This window comes from Ixodes scapularis, unplaced genomic scaffold (genome assembly GCF_016920785.2).
Source record: "Ixodes scapularis isolate PalLabHiFi unplaced genomic scaffold, ASM1692078v2 PGA_scaffold1__304_contigs__length_218370807, whole genome shotgun sequence".
NCBI classification, from domain to species: domain Eukaryota; kingdom Metazoa; phylum Arthropoda; class Arachnida; order Ixodida; family Ixodidae; genus Ixodes; species Ixodes scapularis.
The window spans coordinates 54,766,686-54,782,172 of record NW_024609846.1 but is presented as its reverse complement, the minus strand read 5'-3'; the positions used below and the strand labels follow the sequence as shown (position 1 = coordinate 54,782,172).

The 15,487-nt window shown below is 48.6% G+C and overlaps 1 protein-coding gene across 1 annotated transcript in view; it reads right to left on the bottom strand.

Moving 5' to 3' along the window:
- LOC8032615 (serine/threonine-protein kinase unc-51) overlaps window positions 1-15,487 on the bottom strand; it is an 83,810-nt gene that overhangs the window by 53,506 nt on the left and 14,817 nt on the right. The window contains exons 3-4 of the mRNA XM_029970293.4: window positions 12,257-12,307; window positions 11,274-11,306 (exon numbers count right to left, since the gene is read on the bottom strand). Coding sequence (XP_029826153.2) covers window positions 11,274-11,306; window positions 12,257-12,307 — 84 coding nt within the window. The remainder of the gene's footprint in view (window positions 1-11,273; window positions 11,307-12,256; window positions 12,308-15,487) is intronic.

Sequence of the window (15,487 nt, the reverse complement as noted above, 5' to 3'; positions counted from 1 at the left end):
GTAACGTGCACACGAGAAGAGGTACTGCATTGGCCAAGTTTCGCATTTACAGAAGATACACTAGACGCCCATTGAGGATTACTCGCTTGTCGCTGTCTAAGCATGCACGTAACACAATAGTGGGTTTCAGAATAGGAGGCCTCGACACCTTGGAGGTCTCCCGAGCGGCTTGGGGCATCGCACAGCGCATGCGCACAAACAGATCTGCGCCTGCGCATTGCAACGCCCCAAGCTATTCGGGGCCCCTTGATTCTGAAACTCTCGAATTACTATTAGGACGAAAGACACTGCGCACAAGTGTACGGGCACGAACCGATAGCACTGTTTACAGACACGCGCGAAGCGGGGACCTCGCCCTAGCGAACGCTGCAGTTTTCCTTCCCCCGCGGACGCGCAAGGGATGTCCTCCCCTCACAAGCGCAAACAAACTACAGGGTGTTTCACCAACCACACGAGCGGCACGCTGCTAGTTGGATCCTGGATCGCGTTACATTTCGGAATGTCAGGGGCGAGGAATTCCGACGGGACGAGGGTATAAGTATTAAAAAACCGAGGCTGCGGCAGGAGTGTCCCAAGAAAGCGTGATTCGCCGGCTAAATGAGGCGGACAAGGGACCTTCGTTGCGGCACAACCCTGGATTTACCAACGACGCTAAGCGAAGGCAAAAAAAAAAAAAAAAAAAAAGGAACTACGAACAGTTTGCCCGGTGACCCTGGTCGAGAAAGATAAGGAGCGCGCACCACCAATCTGGGACTGCGCAGTGTTTACAAACACCGAGTGCGATTCACGAGATTACGGTAACGGGATGGATTACGGACGGCCTCTGATCCCGCACAGCGGCTTCTTCCTACGCACGCAGGAAAAGCCGAAGCGCAGGTAAGGCATTCGGTTGGTTTCGACTGCAGTGCCCGGCACCATCCGCGAGTCCAACGGAGGGTTTCGTACTATGACAGCGGCACCCGACATACGTGGAAAGTTTTCAATTTCCCGGGGGCTTCGGAAACATGTTGGGGGAGACTCGGGCGTCTTCTAAGACAAACGGAAGTCTTGCGATCTTCAAGAACCGTCTAGAAGGGAAAATTCAACGCACACCATACTTGACTATGCTGTTCGCAGCGCACGCTCATAACGAGTTCGAATCCATAGGCTGCTAGCAATCTCGATGTTGAAGAATGCACGTTGCAAAAACACCGCGAAAGTTGGCCGTTGGGCCTTGGCTCGCGCACAGCGGCCACATACTCGGCTACAGACTCGGCTACGGCCGACGGTAAATTCCCCCTAACGTTATTGGAGTGCAAAGGCGATCTCGTTCAACTCCCCATTGTCCGGAAGGGGCGCGGGCTTCGAAGGGCCTCCGCTCGCGCCGGAGAGACCTCCGACGAAAGAGCTCTCCCGCGCAGGCGAACTCGGTCAAGGGACCGCGCCGCGACCAAGGCCCGCCTCGACCAGGGACGAATGGCCACCGAGAGGGGCATCCGCTCGCCGTCAGTCCCACGGACGAACGGGCAGCGAGCGTTTCGAGGAAACAATCGCACGTGTCGGGCTGCGGCGCTCGGAGGAATCGGCTGTTCAGCTCGATCGGCGCACAATTTGCGTTTTCCTCTCTCGTTTCCGGCATTCAGTCGCATCAGGAAACACCGGTGAATCACCGTGACATTATGCGCGGTAGAAAAAACCATAAAACTAACCGGAGATAAAAGATGAAAGTTACCTGCGTAGAACAAAATAAAACCTACCTCATAAAACCTGACCTAACGAAACGAAACAAAAAAGAAGCCACGAAATTCCTAAATGCAGAAAAAAAAGCGGCCGAACAGCGACAGCTAGTTAGTGTGACGGAGTTTAAACAGGGGAAATTTACGCAACGTGCGTCTTGGCAATCGTTATTTCAGATTAAAAAGACTACACTTTCCAGTTTCCTTTTTTTTATGGTGCGGGGAAGTGACAGGTGAACTAATTTCTCAGCCCCATAAGCCCGACACACTGCAAGTGCTCGACATTAAGATCAAATCAAAGTTTATTTAGACAACCGTCGAGGAATACAGCTGTCTGGGGGGCCGTCACAAAAGGCATCGACATGCCTGACAAGGCGACAGCCCCCGCCATCTCCAGATGAATATATCGTACGAGCATCCGCCTTTTCTGCATACAGTGGGCAGGTGCGCAATCCGCCATCGCGGGAGGGACGCTTCGGAGACACCTCTTGGTTAAAAAAAGTCCGGCGTCACCGACGGAGAGGGGTCAGCATATAGATTGAAGAGCGTTCGGTCGGGAGACTCGTGGTTGGCTGTCAGTCAGCGCGGCTGGTGGTCAAGAAGGGCAACCCTGAGCAGGCCGTGCCACCCAACGATCGGGGACGAGTCACCATTCGGCAGCGCACTCGGACGTTCCAGTCCCTACATTTCCATGCAGCACCGGCTGGCTGTTTGGACCGTTTCCGCTTAATCGGGTATAGTGGTTCACGCCGCACACTGATACGCCTCGGGTCCCTCGGCGCGAAAACCGTCAGCACGCTATCGCCCGCTTCGTTGCGTGTCACTGCGACGTCCAAATCAATGTTTTTTTTTTTTTTTTTTTATTTTAACCATGTTCTATTAATTTCATTAACATTTTTTTTTCTTCTTAATCTTAGACAATTACATGTTTTCCAGGTTGGCAGACACCCCACGTTCGAACTCGGGTCCAATAATTCCGGCCGCGGAAAGCCTCAAAGTCGCCAAAATTAGAACCGAAATTCGTCGCCCAGTCGGTGTCTGTCTCGTGCCGGCCTCCGGAGGTGATTGGACACTACGAATTTGTTATCCCAGAGGATACGGCTTCGCTCTCCTCTTCGGGGATTCGTCGCCCCCCAAACTTGCCCCGAACCGAGCAATCGGAACACCGGCGGCGCGTGGGCACAAACGCGTTCCTCCCTTTGTTTGCCAACAGCGGCGGTTCGCACAAAGGCCGGATGAATGCCCCCCCCCCCCCCCCCTTTTTTTTTTTAGGAATGGGGCAGCACTTCAAAGGGATGCCGACAAGGTGTTTATGCCTGCTGAGATGTGTTTTACCCAAACGCAAAAACCTCAGATGCAAAAAAAAAAAAAAAATATATATATATATACACAACACGGGCACTTCACATCATCGTACGTGGTCTCCGAAGAGGAAATAAACGAACCGTACTTAATCCAATGAATCAAAGTTTTCAGGAACCCGCCGAAAGCAAAAATAACAGCGGAGCCAGGATCTGAACTCTGGGCCTCCCAATGTCCGGTCGGGTGTGCTAACCACGACACTACTCCATTAATATATGCTATTAATGCAACTGTCCCTCCTCACAATAACGCAACCCCCATTTTAGTACACATACATACTCGTTGTCATCTCGAGGAAAAAAAAAAAAAAAAATCTTGCACTAATTTATATTTGGGATTTGGAACCCCGAGGTTCGACTACAGGTTTTCCCGCTCATTTTAATCCAAGCGACGACCAATTTAATCCCGGGGTCACTCAATTTAATCCAAGCGCCATACAATTTAATCCAAGCGCCACACAATTTAATCCCGGGGTAAGTCAATTTAATCCACAATATATATATATGCACTTATAGCGTTCAGTGGTCGTGTTTCGCTTACACATTTGGTAACTTAGAACAATTGTTTATACAATTTGAAATTTTGGGGGGCAATTGAGAATTTGATCACTAATGTGATTATTCTGAGTTACTAGTCCCACTATTGACGAGGCTTAATTGATATGTTGGTTACTCTTTTTAGAGCGCAGCTCTTAGGCATCCGTTTCCGGCTTAAGCGGCGTCGGCATCGCCGTCGCTGTCGGCGTAACCACGCGGTGAATGATGGGTGAATTCCCCCACTAAACTTAGCGGAAAAATTTCCCAGCTAATTCTAGCGGAAAACTTTCCCTGCTAAATCTAGCGAAAAAGTTTCCCAGCTAGATTTAGCGAAAAATTTGACCCGCAGTCTAGTGGAAAATTTTCCCCGCTATATTTAGCGGAAAGTTTTTCCCGCTAAACCTAGTGGAAAGTTTTCCCCGCTAAATCTAGCGGAATATTTTCCCAGCTAGATTTAGCGAAAAGTTTGCCCCGCAAAGCCTAGCGGAAACGTTTCCCCGCTAAATCTAGTGGAAAATTTTTCCCGCTAAATATAGCGGAAAACTTTCCCCGCTGAATCTAGCGGAACAATTTACCAGCTAGATTTAGCGGAAAATTTTCCCCGCTAAGTCTTGCGGAAAATTTTCCCCGCTAAATCTAGTGTAAAATTTTTCCCACCAAATTTAGCGGAAAATGTTTTCCTGCTAAATCTAGCATAAAGTTTTCCCCGCTAAATCTAGCGGAAAATTTTCCCAGCTAGATTTAGGGAAAAATTTGCCCCGCAAAGTCTAGCGGAAAAGTTTGCCGTTAAATCTAGTGGAAAAATTTTCCCGCTAAGCCTAGCGGAAAATGTTCCCCGCTAAATCTAGCGGAAAAATTTCCCAGCTAGATTTAACGGACAATTTTCCCCGCTAAGTCTAGCGGAAAACTTTCCCCGCTAAATCTAGTGTAAAATTTTCCACTACATTTAGCGGAAAACTTTTTCCCGCTATATCTAGCGGAAAGTTGTCCCCGCTAAATCTAGCGGAAAATTTTCCTCGCTAAATCTAGCGGAAAATTTTCGCAGCTAGATTTAGCGAAAATGCCCCGCAAAGTCAAGCGGAAAAGTTTCCCCCTAAATCTAGTGGAAACTTTTCCCGCTAAATCTAGCGGAAAGTTTTCCCCGCTAAATCTAGCGGGAGAATTTCCCAGCTAGATTTAGCGGAAACGTTTCCCCGCGAAGTGTAGCGGAAAAGTTTTCTCGCTTAATCTGGTGGAACATTTTCCCCGCTAACTCTAGTAGGATATTTTCACCGCTAAATTTAGCGGAAACTTTTTCCCGCTAAATCTAGCGGAAATTTTTCCCTGTTAAATATACCGGAATATTTTCCTCGCTAAATTTAGCGAAAAAATTTCCCGGCTAAATCTAGTGGAATATTTTCTACGCTAAATCTACCGGAAACGTTTCCCCGCTAAGTTTAGCGGAAAAGTTTCCCCGCTAAATCTAGCGGAAAATTTTCCCCGCTAAATTTAGCTGAAAATTTTCCCCACTAAATATAGCTTAAAATTTACCCCACTAAATCTAGAGGAATATTTTCCCCGCTAAATTTAGCGGAAAAATTGTGGGGTTCAGGAAAGACGTCCGTCGATGCAAATTAATAAACTGATCTTTATAACCGCAATAGAACTGAAAAAGATCATCAAAAGGGGGCTCGTGCTGTTCTGTTCGAGCACGGAGCTCGGTCCCATCGGTGCTGCTCTTGTTGCACGCTTAATACGTCAATAGGGAGTTTTCGTAGGCCGCGTTTCCCCCTCCGCTAAGCCCTCCACAACGGAGAAGCCGCTACTGCGCCGGCGCGCCGATGGCCTTGACTGTAGAGTTCCGGCTAGCGTAGCTGGTTGCGGAGAGCCGTTGCGGGACAGCAGAAACGATCTACGAAAATACCCTATTAGCTCCATACGTTGCGTGAGCCACCACAATAGGGAGTTTTCGTAGATCGTTTTCGCCGTCCCGCAAGGCCCTCCGCAATCCGCTACGATAGCGGGGACTCCACAGTCAAGGCTATCGGCGCGCAGGCGCAGTAGCAACTTCTTCGTTGCGGAACGTTTAGCGGAGGGGGCAACGCGGTCTACGAAAACTCCCTAATAAGTGTCGCGCTTTGGCACTACAAATTTTCTCCGCTAAATATAGCGTGAACTTTTTCCGCTAAATTTTGCGGGGAAAATTTTACGCTAGATATCGCGGGGAAAAATTTCCGCTAAGCCTAGCGGGGCAAATTTTCGGTTAAATCTAGCTGGGATGATTTTCCGCTAGATTTAGCGGAAAAAATTTTCCACTAAATTTTCTGCTAGATTTAGCGGGGAAAACATTCCGCTAGATTTAGCGGAAAAACTTTCCGCTAGATTTAGCGGGGAAGCTTTTCCGCTAGACATCGCGGGGCAAATTTTCCGATAAATCTAGCTGGGAAAATTTTCCGCCAGATTTAGCGGTGGAAATTTTCTGCTAAATATAGCGGGAAATATTTTCCGCTTGATAGAGTGGGGAAACTTTTTCGACTAAATTTAGCGGGGAAAATGTTCCGCTAGATTTAGCAGGAAAATTTTCCGATAAATTTAGCGGGAAAAATTTTCCGCTAGATTTAGCGGGGAAGCTTTTCCGCTAGACATTGCGGGGCAAATTTTCCGATAAATCTAGCTGGGAAAATTTTCCGATAGATTTAACGGGGAAAATTTCCAGCTGAATATAGCGGTGAACATTTACCGCTAGATTTAGGAGAAACATTTTCCGCTAGACTTAGCGGGACAAATTTTCCGCTAAATAAAGCTGGAAAGATTTTCCGCTAAATTTAGCGGAAAATCTTCCCAGCTATATTTAACAGAAATTTTCTCTTATATATAGCGGGGAAAATTTTCCGCTAAATTTAGCGGGGAAAATGTTCCGCTAGATTTAGCAGTAAAAATGTATCGCTAGATTTAGCAGGGAAAATTTTCTGCTAGATTTAGCGAGGAAATTTTCCGCTAAATTTAGCGGGGGAATTCGCCCATCATGCACCACGTGATGCGTGAAGCGGCGTCGGCGACGCCGACGCCGCTTAAGCCAGAAACGGGTGCCTAAGAGCTGCGCTGTAGAAAGAGTAACCAACATATCAATTAAGCCTCGTCAATAGTGGCACTAGTAACTCAAAGTAATCAGATTAGTGAACAAATTATCAATTGCTCCCCCCAAAATTAATATTGTATAAACAATTATTCTAAGTTACCAAATGTGTAAGCAAAACACGACCACTGAACAGAATAAGTGCATATATATATTGCGGATTAAATTGACTGACCCCGGGATTAAATTGTGTGGCGCTTGGATTAAACTGTATGGCGCTTGGATTAAATTGAGTGACCCCGGGATTAAATTGGTCGTCGCTTGGATTAAAATGAGCGGGAAAACCTGTAGTTTGCCGAACCCTCGACGCTTTCGCGAAATTCGACGAAGTTTTTATCTTTTAAATAGTGGAGGCCGACGACTTCTATACAAACATTTCAAGTATTTGAGGGAAAAAAAAACTTTATTTACGTAGTATAGTCTGTATATATTGCTACACACGACAAAAGCAGACACATAACATTTCAGTAATCTGGTAACTAGTTTCTTAAGAAAAAAACAAAAACAAAAAAACAACGCTGATACACATTTGCCACGACACGCGCATGAAAGTAGAACTGAGTCCAAAATTTCCTCGACTTCGAACTTCGGCCGGTTCGCGACATCCCTACACCCGAAGAAATGCCTGCGCGTCTACTTACCCGCAAAACACTCGAAGAGCCAATCTCTCCAATCTAGGAAATCAGCTCAGCGAATGATGAGGCGGAACATCCGTTCAGACCTCAGAATTTAGCCTGCGCTGTGGCATTACACAATGCAAGCATGACGCTTTGCATCGCGTAATGCCACAGCGCAGACTTAATTTTTAGGTGTAAACGGATGTTGCGCCTCATCATTCGCTGAGCTGATTTCGTAGCTCACAGAGATTGGCTCTTTCAGTGTTTTGCGAATAAGCAGACGCACAGACATTTCTTAGAGTGCATACTACGTTTCACGTAGAGTCCGACCGCAGCCAAATGGATACAAATCCAAATGGAGCCGATCCATATGGAGCCAATCCAAATGAGCCAATCAAGTAGCGCCAAAAGTGCATAGTCACAGGGCTCTTTTGGGCGTTCGTTGTCACCTTAGTCAATCAATCACGGACTGAAAGAAAAAAAAAAGCGCACTCCGCACCTACTGCGCGTGACAGGTTCGACCGGTAATAGCGAACGCAATGACGATCTACTTTTGGCTATACTTGATTGGCTCCATTTGGGTCGCAACGCTTTCAAGTGAAACAGAGTACATCCAGTTCCCCACGCAACAGTTGTTACAAAACACGCTTCGCAGAATCGCCGTGTCCCACATTTCCTCGTGTTCACGCTCCGATCTCGCAGCCCGGCAACAGCCAGCGTGTCTCTCCCTCTCCTCCGATCCAGACGGCACGCTGTCTGCCGGCGCAGCTCGCCTGTCACGTGACGAGCGCCGCCGCAAAATTTCCAGGTTTCGCAAGCGGCGACCTTCAATTCCCTCCGCCGACCCCCCCACGCGCAGACGAATCCAGCTCGCGCACTTCCCATAGCGGCCTTGGCGGCAACGCCGTTTGCCCACCAACTGGACGGCCAGTTCGGCGTCGTCCGCCGCAGAGCACGTGATGTCCCGCCCACCCGCCCTACGTCACAATCGAGCATTGTAGCGTGCAGGAAGTATGGCCGAAAACGAAGCGAACCCAGAGCTGCAAAAGCTACTTTCCGGAGCTCGGGCGTCATTAAATTACGAGTACAGTCACATTCCTAGACCTGTAGCTAGTTCTAGAGGTCTAGAACTAGCTACAGGTCAGGTTTTACTAACTTTTAAAAAAAAATAATATTCTACGAGACGTCAAGGTCTGCTACCGCTAAAAGGGAATGGGGCCAAGTCAACGTAGTTAGTCGCACTTTGTTCCATCCATCGCACTTTGCCCCATCCAAGGGGAGGTATTAGCGCAGCGCCGTCTTGGTTCGGCGCTGCTCTCACGGTAGACAAGTCGAGGCAGTGAAAACATGCATGTACGTTGTCTATACCACCCGGAATTAATGCATTCGTCAACTTAATTAAAAAAATATATATATTTGATCGTGACTGAAATTGCAGCCGGTGGCAATAACCCAAATAATTCCAGTTACGTCGCAGCTCCGATTCAATCGTCGAGTCGTTACATTTTGCAGCACTCAAGCGCGCACGACAGATAAGTTCTCCGCAGCGACGGAGCACCACCACGTTCACCTCGACCACGGCAACTTTCTTACGACACATACACACACACAGAGTGCGGGAAGGCGGCGACACGCAGGAACGCACCGAGACACAAACGGCGGCAAAATCAAGCTTCGAGACAAAGAAAAAAAAAATGGCTTCGCGATCGACGAGGAGATCGAACTATGGAGGCGCTTTACCCAGCTTGTTTTCCACTGAGCTTAGTGTTTTCCCCAACATAAGGCCACTGAATCGGATTCTTTGCGTCATCTACATCGATGGAGAGCGGGGCGGTTTGTGAACACGAGTGCCGACCGCGTCAGTGTTCGGCTACGTCAGCCTAACGCCCGCCTCAGAAACACAAACGAATAATAGTGGTGTCGTTATTGTACCCTCGTCTGTAGTTCTCAACTTAGCCGCTAGGGGCGCGTCGGTCGAATCTCCTCTGGAATGTAGGGATTTTCGTTCCGTTGTCATCATTGTACGCTCTCGTGGCCAGATATCCCATCGGTGGTGGGATCGTCGCAAATTCGCGGCACGCGTCTATGGAGGAAAAAAAACACTGTCGATCGCGGACCGAGCGCGCGGCGGTATGCGCGGCTGCCCCGTCGGCCAAGTGTTGCACCTCCGCGACCTTTCTGACAAGACGTTCGAGTAGTATTCGGGTCGGCGAACCTCTTCCTTTTCATTCCGCTAGCAAACACCGGGGCAACCGCAGCAGCAGCGCGTTGTTTTTCACTTCGGTGGCATGTCTCCTTTGTCCTTCGCAGATTAGTCGACCTTTCGTCCGCAAATACAATGCTTAAAAACTTTTTTTTTTTTAATTTGTTAAATACATTTAAAAAAAGTATCGCGCGCCCTTGAGAAATTACTTCGATGCCGCATGTTTTTGCGCACGCCCTTAGAGTACGTATTGGGTACGAGTGTTGTGTCATCGTTCGGCGCATGCTCGGGTAGAAAACAAAATCTATTTGACGCGGGTGCCACGTTAGCACTGGACGTGAACTCGTATCCAATGGAGCGCTTCGCGCATGAAGCGATGCCCAGAACATGGCGGCCGCCGGTGTTGCTTAGTTACCTTTTGAAAGGGGTCTATTACAGATTCGAGGAGAAAGGGGACGCGCCGATAGAGGTACCCACACAGGCACAGTGACCGCTCATCCACACTGGATGCGGATCCGCGTTCGTAATGCGGTTGCGAAGATCCAATACAATGGACCTTTTTTCAGTACCCTTCTGCGCATGCGCACATCCTTTCCCCTGGCCTTGCTTCTCGCGGCCTCCATTTTCGGAGGGCACCATCCCGCACGACCGACTTTTGTCAGCGCCTCTTTATCCGCGTATTTCGTCTTTTTTGACGATTCTTTTTTTCTGGATAGGATATCGGTAGCATGGGGCATAAAAAAACAATCAAAACCAATACAACCGCTCCATACCAATGTGTTTTGACGAGCGGAGGGAGTCCTGTTGGGTTGCCCTTCATTTGTAGTTCGCGGACAAACCGCCACACGGCGCTCGTTACTCAAAAAAGGTCCATTGCACGCACACTCGATGACATCGAGTGCGCCTGCAAATGTACTGGATCTTTATACAACCGCGTTCGCAACCGCTTTCCGAACGCGGATCCGCTTCCAGTGTGAATGAGCGGTGACTCTACTCCGCTTACCCCACGCCGACACCGCGGTCGGGGCTACACGCTCGCACAACCAATCAGCCGGCTGCATTTCATCGCCCGACCTCGCTCTCTGCGCGGGGGGTGTACGACGCAGAAGCGTCATCACGCGACGAAAAATTGACGTGTGACTGGTCCAACGAGCACGCAGCTTTCCACCGACTTTTTAGCGTGTGGGTTTGAGCGGTGCATCGCTCGCATGCGCGCTGCAAATAGAACGAACAACCCCAAAAAACGCACCAAGAAAAATGCGGACGGCGGTTCTGGTGTTACGTGTACCCTTGCGAAACAAAACGATCGCGAGAGCGCACTGCTTCCTGCCCAGCACACGCAACGTTCGTGCACTGCCGCGGGGGCATGTGAACGTCAAACGCCAAAAAAACAAATATACAAAACTAATTTATGGTATCACCAACGCACACGTATGTAGCAGATGACATTGAAGGTCGCCCCTACAGGATCGTTCGGGGCAAAAAAAGTCTCCTAACTACAATAGTTTTTTTTTTTTTTTTTCACTTTCTTTTTTTTTTTTTTTGTATATGATTTTTGCGGAATTTGTTCAGGAAACAGTTGCCGAGACAACGGCGTAGAACGTCCCGCCCCCCCCCCCCCCCCTCCTTTCTTTTTTTTTTTTTTTTTCTTCAGCAGAGGGTCGTGTTTTTTTTGTGCGAGCGAAGCTCCCTAAAGACCCCCACACAGAAGAAATGCAAGCTTACCTCCATCACGAGGTGGACGTGGTGCGTTGTTTCCTGAAACGACAGAGACGGGATGCCGTCAGCAACGGGCCCCCGAAGCCAGAACAAAAACAATACCGAATGGCTTTTCGGACTCAATCACGGCGATTGCCTCAAGAGACAAGCGAGGCGCTCAAGTAGGGAGACAAGACCGCCGACAAATTTGTTTTCTACCGAAAGTAGCCCAGAGTGCAGGCGAGTTCGTGAGGTCACCGCAAGCGCGTTTTCTTTTTTCTCCCGCGTCCGCTGCAGTCGGTTCGTACATTCGTAAAGCAATATATATATATATATTTTTTGTTGTTGTTTTTTGTTTTTTTCGGACAACGATTAGGTCAGTAATGTCTGGGTTATATCTGGGACATGCTAGAAGTACAACATCGAACGTTAAAAACGCGCTTAAGTCAATTTCGCAAGGGTAACTGTCAAACCACTTTGCTAGCACATATGGAAGCCAACTAATTAGTTGAGGAATGTTAACTGAAGTGGATCCTTCCTTCTTGCGCACGAGACCTATATTTTGTTTCACTTCAGTCCATTAGAAAACATGATTGCGCTTTGAAGACAGGGACATAGGAAGAACAGACACCACAGAGCGCTTCCTATGTCCCTGTCTTCAAAGCGCAATCATGTTTTCTAATGTACCCTACCAACTGGCCCAACAATCAGCACTTTAGTCCAGACGCAGCCGGCGCTACGAGCTAATGGGACCAATTAAACAGCGTCAAAAGCGCAAGTCACTGCGCATTTTCTGTTCACGAGTGGTTCAGCTACGATAGAACACGCAAAGAAACCTAGCGAACACCACGACGGTGCGCCTTTGAGTGGTGTTTCATATGGTCTCGCGAGCGGCACTTGTTAGCCGCACCGAGGACTTGATACCGTTAGCTAAGCCACGTTTATAGGGCGATTGCGGATTCCAACACTGGGCCAGGCCAGAAAACAAAACAACCAGGGTTCCCACTCACCTTGCAATCCAAAAGGGCGACCACATTTTCGTGATGCAGCTCCGCCAGTTCCTGCAACGAGACACAGTTTCCAAGATCAGAGAGGCTAGCAGTGTAGATACGAGACGGCACGTGTCACCTCGACATGCGGCTGGAACCTACGCGAAACGTCTTAGGCGGGGACGTGCACGAACCTGCCGACAGAGGTTCGACTTCTACCGATTTCAAACCCAAAGCTCGACGAAAGTTCGACCTTTCTGCTACGGTGCCCGTGACGCGTCTACGACTGGTGTGTTTTGCGTCCTATATTACCCATGTATAGATAGAGTTGTCCCTAGCTAACTCGTGAGTGTTTCCGTCGTCACAGCGTCCTCACGGAGCCTCGGTAAACAGTCAAAACACACCGGTCACGTTAATTGGATATACGTATTTTTTTAAACATTACTAAACTATCGAAAGCATTACAGTATGCAAACATTGGTATCATTTAATACGTACTATCGTATCAACTTGTTCGAAAATTTGAAATTTTGGCGTAGGAGTTGAACAACGCCGTTCAAGTCGAACCTTGGCGAAACCTCTCAAGTTCGACGAAGATCCGCGGCATCCCGTATGTAAAAACGAAAACCTCGGATGCGAGCGGTCGAGTCCGCACGTCACTTTAAAACGTGTCACGGCTGCCTGACAACGGTCTCGAAAGATTGCATCAATCGATCGTACCCGTCCGCGGAAAAAATTACGCTAAAACCAGCGTGTCGCATTATATACGAGGCCAGTAGCAGTAATTATGTGCCAAAGGCTAAAGACTCGCTGCAAGTGCCGCTTCTAGCGTCAATGTCCCTTAATTACGAGGTGGAAAGCCGCCAAGGACGACCAAACACTATACTCCGTTTTAGGCTATTAGCGCAACTTGTCAAACGGTAAAAGTTACGGCCGCGGCGAACCAATCGAGGCGCCAGACCAAGGCACGTGACACCGTATTGTAGGAGTGCATTCACGGTGGAAAGCTCTCACGTGCATAGCTTTTCCGCTCCGACTGATTCGCGGCTTCGCAGTCAGCCAACACCCCTAACTAAGGGGATTACTCGAGTTCTCGGGTGTAACGTTGGGAATTAAACAGCACCCTCGGTAAGGGGAGCCACATGAGTCCAGGAGGGTGTACTATGAGTCCCAGATTTAGGGACATCGTGGGACTCCCCAAAAGGTTTAATTCAAATATAAAAAGAGGGTGAGAGGTAGGTGGTGCTCTTTTCACAGTGTATTTATCAGAATCGACGGGCATTAGATGAAGGTATAATCGTCAAGGTAAGTTGGCTAATTAATTAAAATTGTCAACTTTTTCTTTATTATCAGTTTTAGGGGTCATGTTCCAATTGCAGAATTGACGGTAATCACTATTAGAGATGAAAGAATTCGCAAAAATATAATAGTTCTCGAGATACTACTCTCAGCGCTTTGTCTTTTAGACCAATCTAAAAATTGCGCGCAAAAAGAACGCCGCAAGCCCTGCCCACAATGACGTTTGGAAGGGTGACGTAGGGATTTCAATCATGTTGTCACTATCTCGGCAGTGCGCGCTTGGTGGGTGCGCCGACGTCACGAGTGACCGATGTCACAAGAACTAATCACGTCACTCTACTATATACTAACGGCCCCCGATTCATACGACGGTCCGAATCAGGATTTGCGTCCGCGGACCGTGTACCACGTGACCTTCACGTCACTGATTTCTGCGATCCGCGCCTTGTCCATCTGGCAACGGTGCAACGCTCTCTTTGTTTTCGAAAGAACGAAACGAAGATGGTACTGCGAGAAACCAGAGATTGAGCATTCGGGTCAACTACTTGCGCTCTGTATGTTTTTGTTCGAAGTGAAAGGAGCGATTGCAAAATGGACCTAACAGGTAATCACTGGCTCAACCGCGCCGGGTAATCCGCTTCAGAAGAATCAAGCACCAACACAATGAATCACATAACTATATCATAGTCACGCTTTCTTGCGTTGCACCGAGTGCAGCTTTACAATAACCGCGGTATAACTTTAAGGAACAGGATTCAACTTTCAGATATTACGTCCAAGCGAAATGACACCCGACCTCGACAACGTATAGTGTGAAACAAGACGGCAAAAAGAGAACTCCTAGCCTGCGAGGAAGGTCCATTATTTACACAATGCCACATCCAAGTGAGAATATCCACGCCGTGTGGAGAAACCGGCAGCAGGTCCAATACCATAGGGGCAAGGAAACGTATCTATCCATCGATCACGCCGTTTTTTTTGTTTTTTTTTGTGGTGCACACGTGACACGTCGCAGCCAGTCTGGTGTTTCAATGGACCAACTTCCGAATTCTGAGTCACCTTCTGGCGGCTCTAAAAGCTCCAATATTGTCGCTCTAATGGTGGTGGTAATACAAAACCATGCTCGCCTCGCCCCCCCCCCCCCCCCCCTCCCCCCTCGCCCCCTTTAAACCAAGCATCCTCACTTCGTGAATCGAAGGTAACGTAAAAGGACCAACCTCTTTTTCAGCTTTCTGCTCAATGCTTCCAAAGACGTTCGCCTCTTCCGGGATAGAGCTGTATGGTGCTGCCATTAAAGCGTCAGGCTTGGCTCAGCCCAGAGTGGGTAGAGGCTGACTTTCGGAAAGCGTCCATTAGTTGTGCTCGCGGACTTGATCATGAATTGAGCTACTCGATCGAACGGCGTAAGAACAAACACTTTCGTATGCTGCCGTACCACAGCGCTGGCGCGTCATAAAAGTTGCCAAAAGTACACCAAGATGACCTGGTTTCCCCACTGTTGCGGAAATTCCGAGACCAGCTTGGAACAAATAGCCGACCCATCGGCCGACGACGTCGAACGTCAGTTACGCAGCTACGCGCCGCACTTCTCCGTCTCGCCATTTTAAAAACGGCAGCCAAGCTCACGTCTAATACAAATCTTGGCGAAGATAGTCGGCTCACGCTTTCCTGAGGCAACCATTCGGTCTTAATCGTTTCTTGCAGACATGCAGAGTGGAAGGACGTGCAGCGGTAGTTCGGTGATTCAACCAACTAAAGGCCGGTTCAGACACTTGCGTTTGAGTGCGTTTGACTACGTTGCGTCGAGTACCGAAAGCGAGTCACCGGCACATCTGTGCTTCGTATGAAGCGTGGGATCCAATTCAAGGAATCGTCTTGGCACGCGATATAAGCAGCAGGGATGTCCTGGTTTCTCGCTGCCGCGACGCAGTAAAACGCAGTCAAACGCAACTG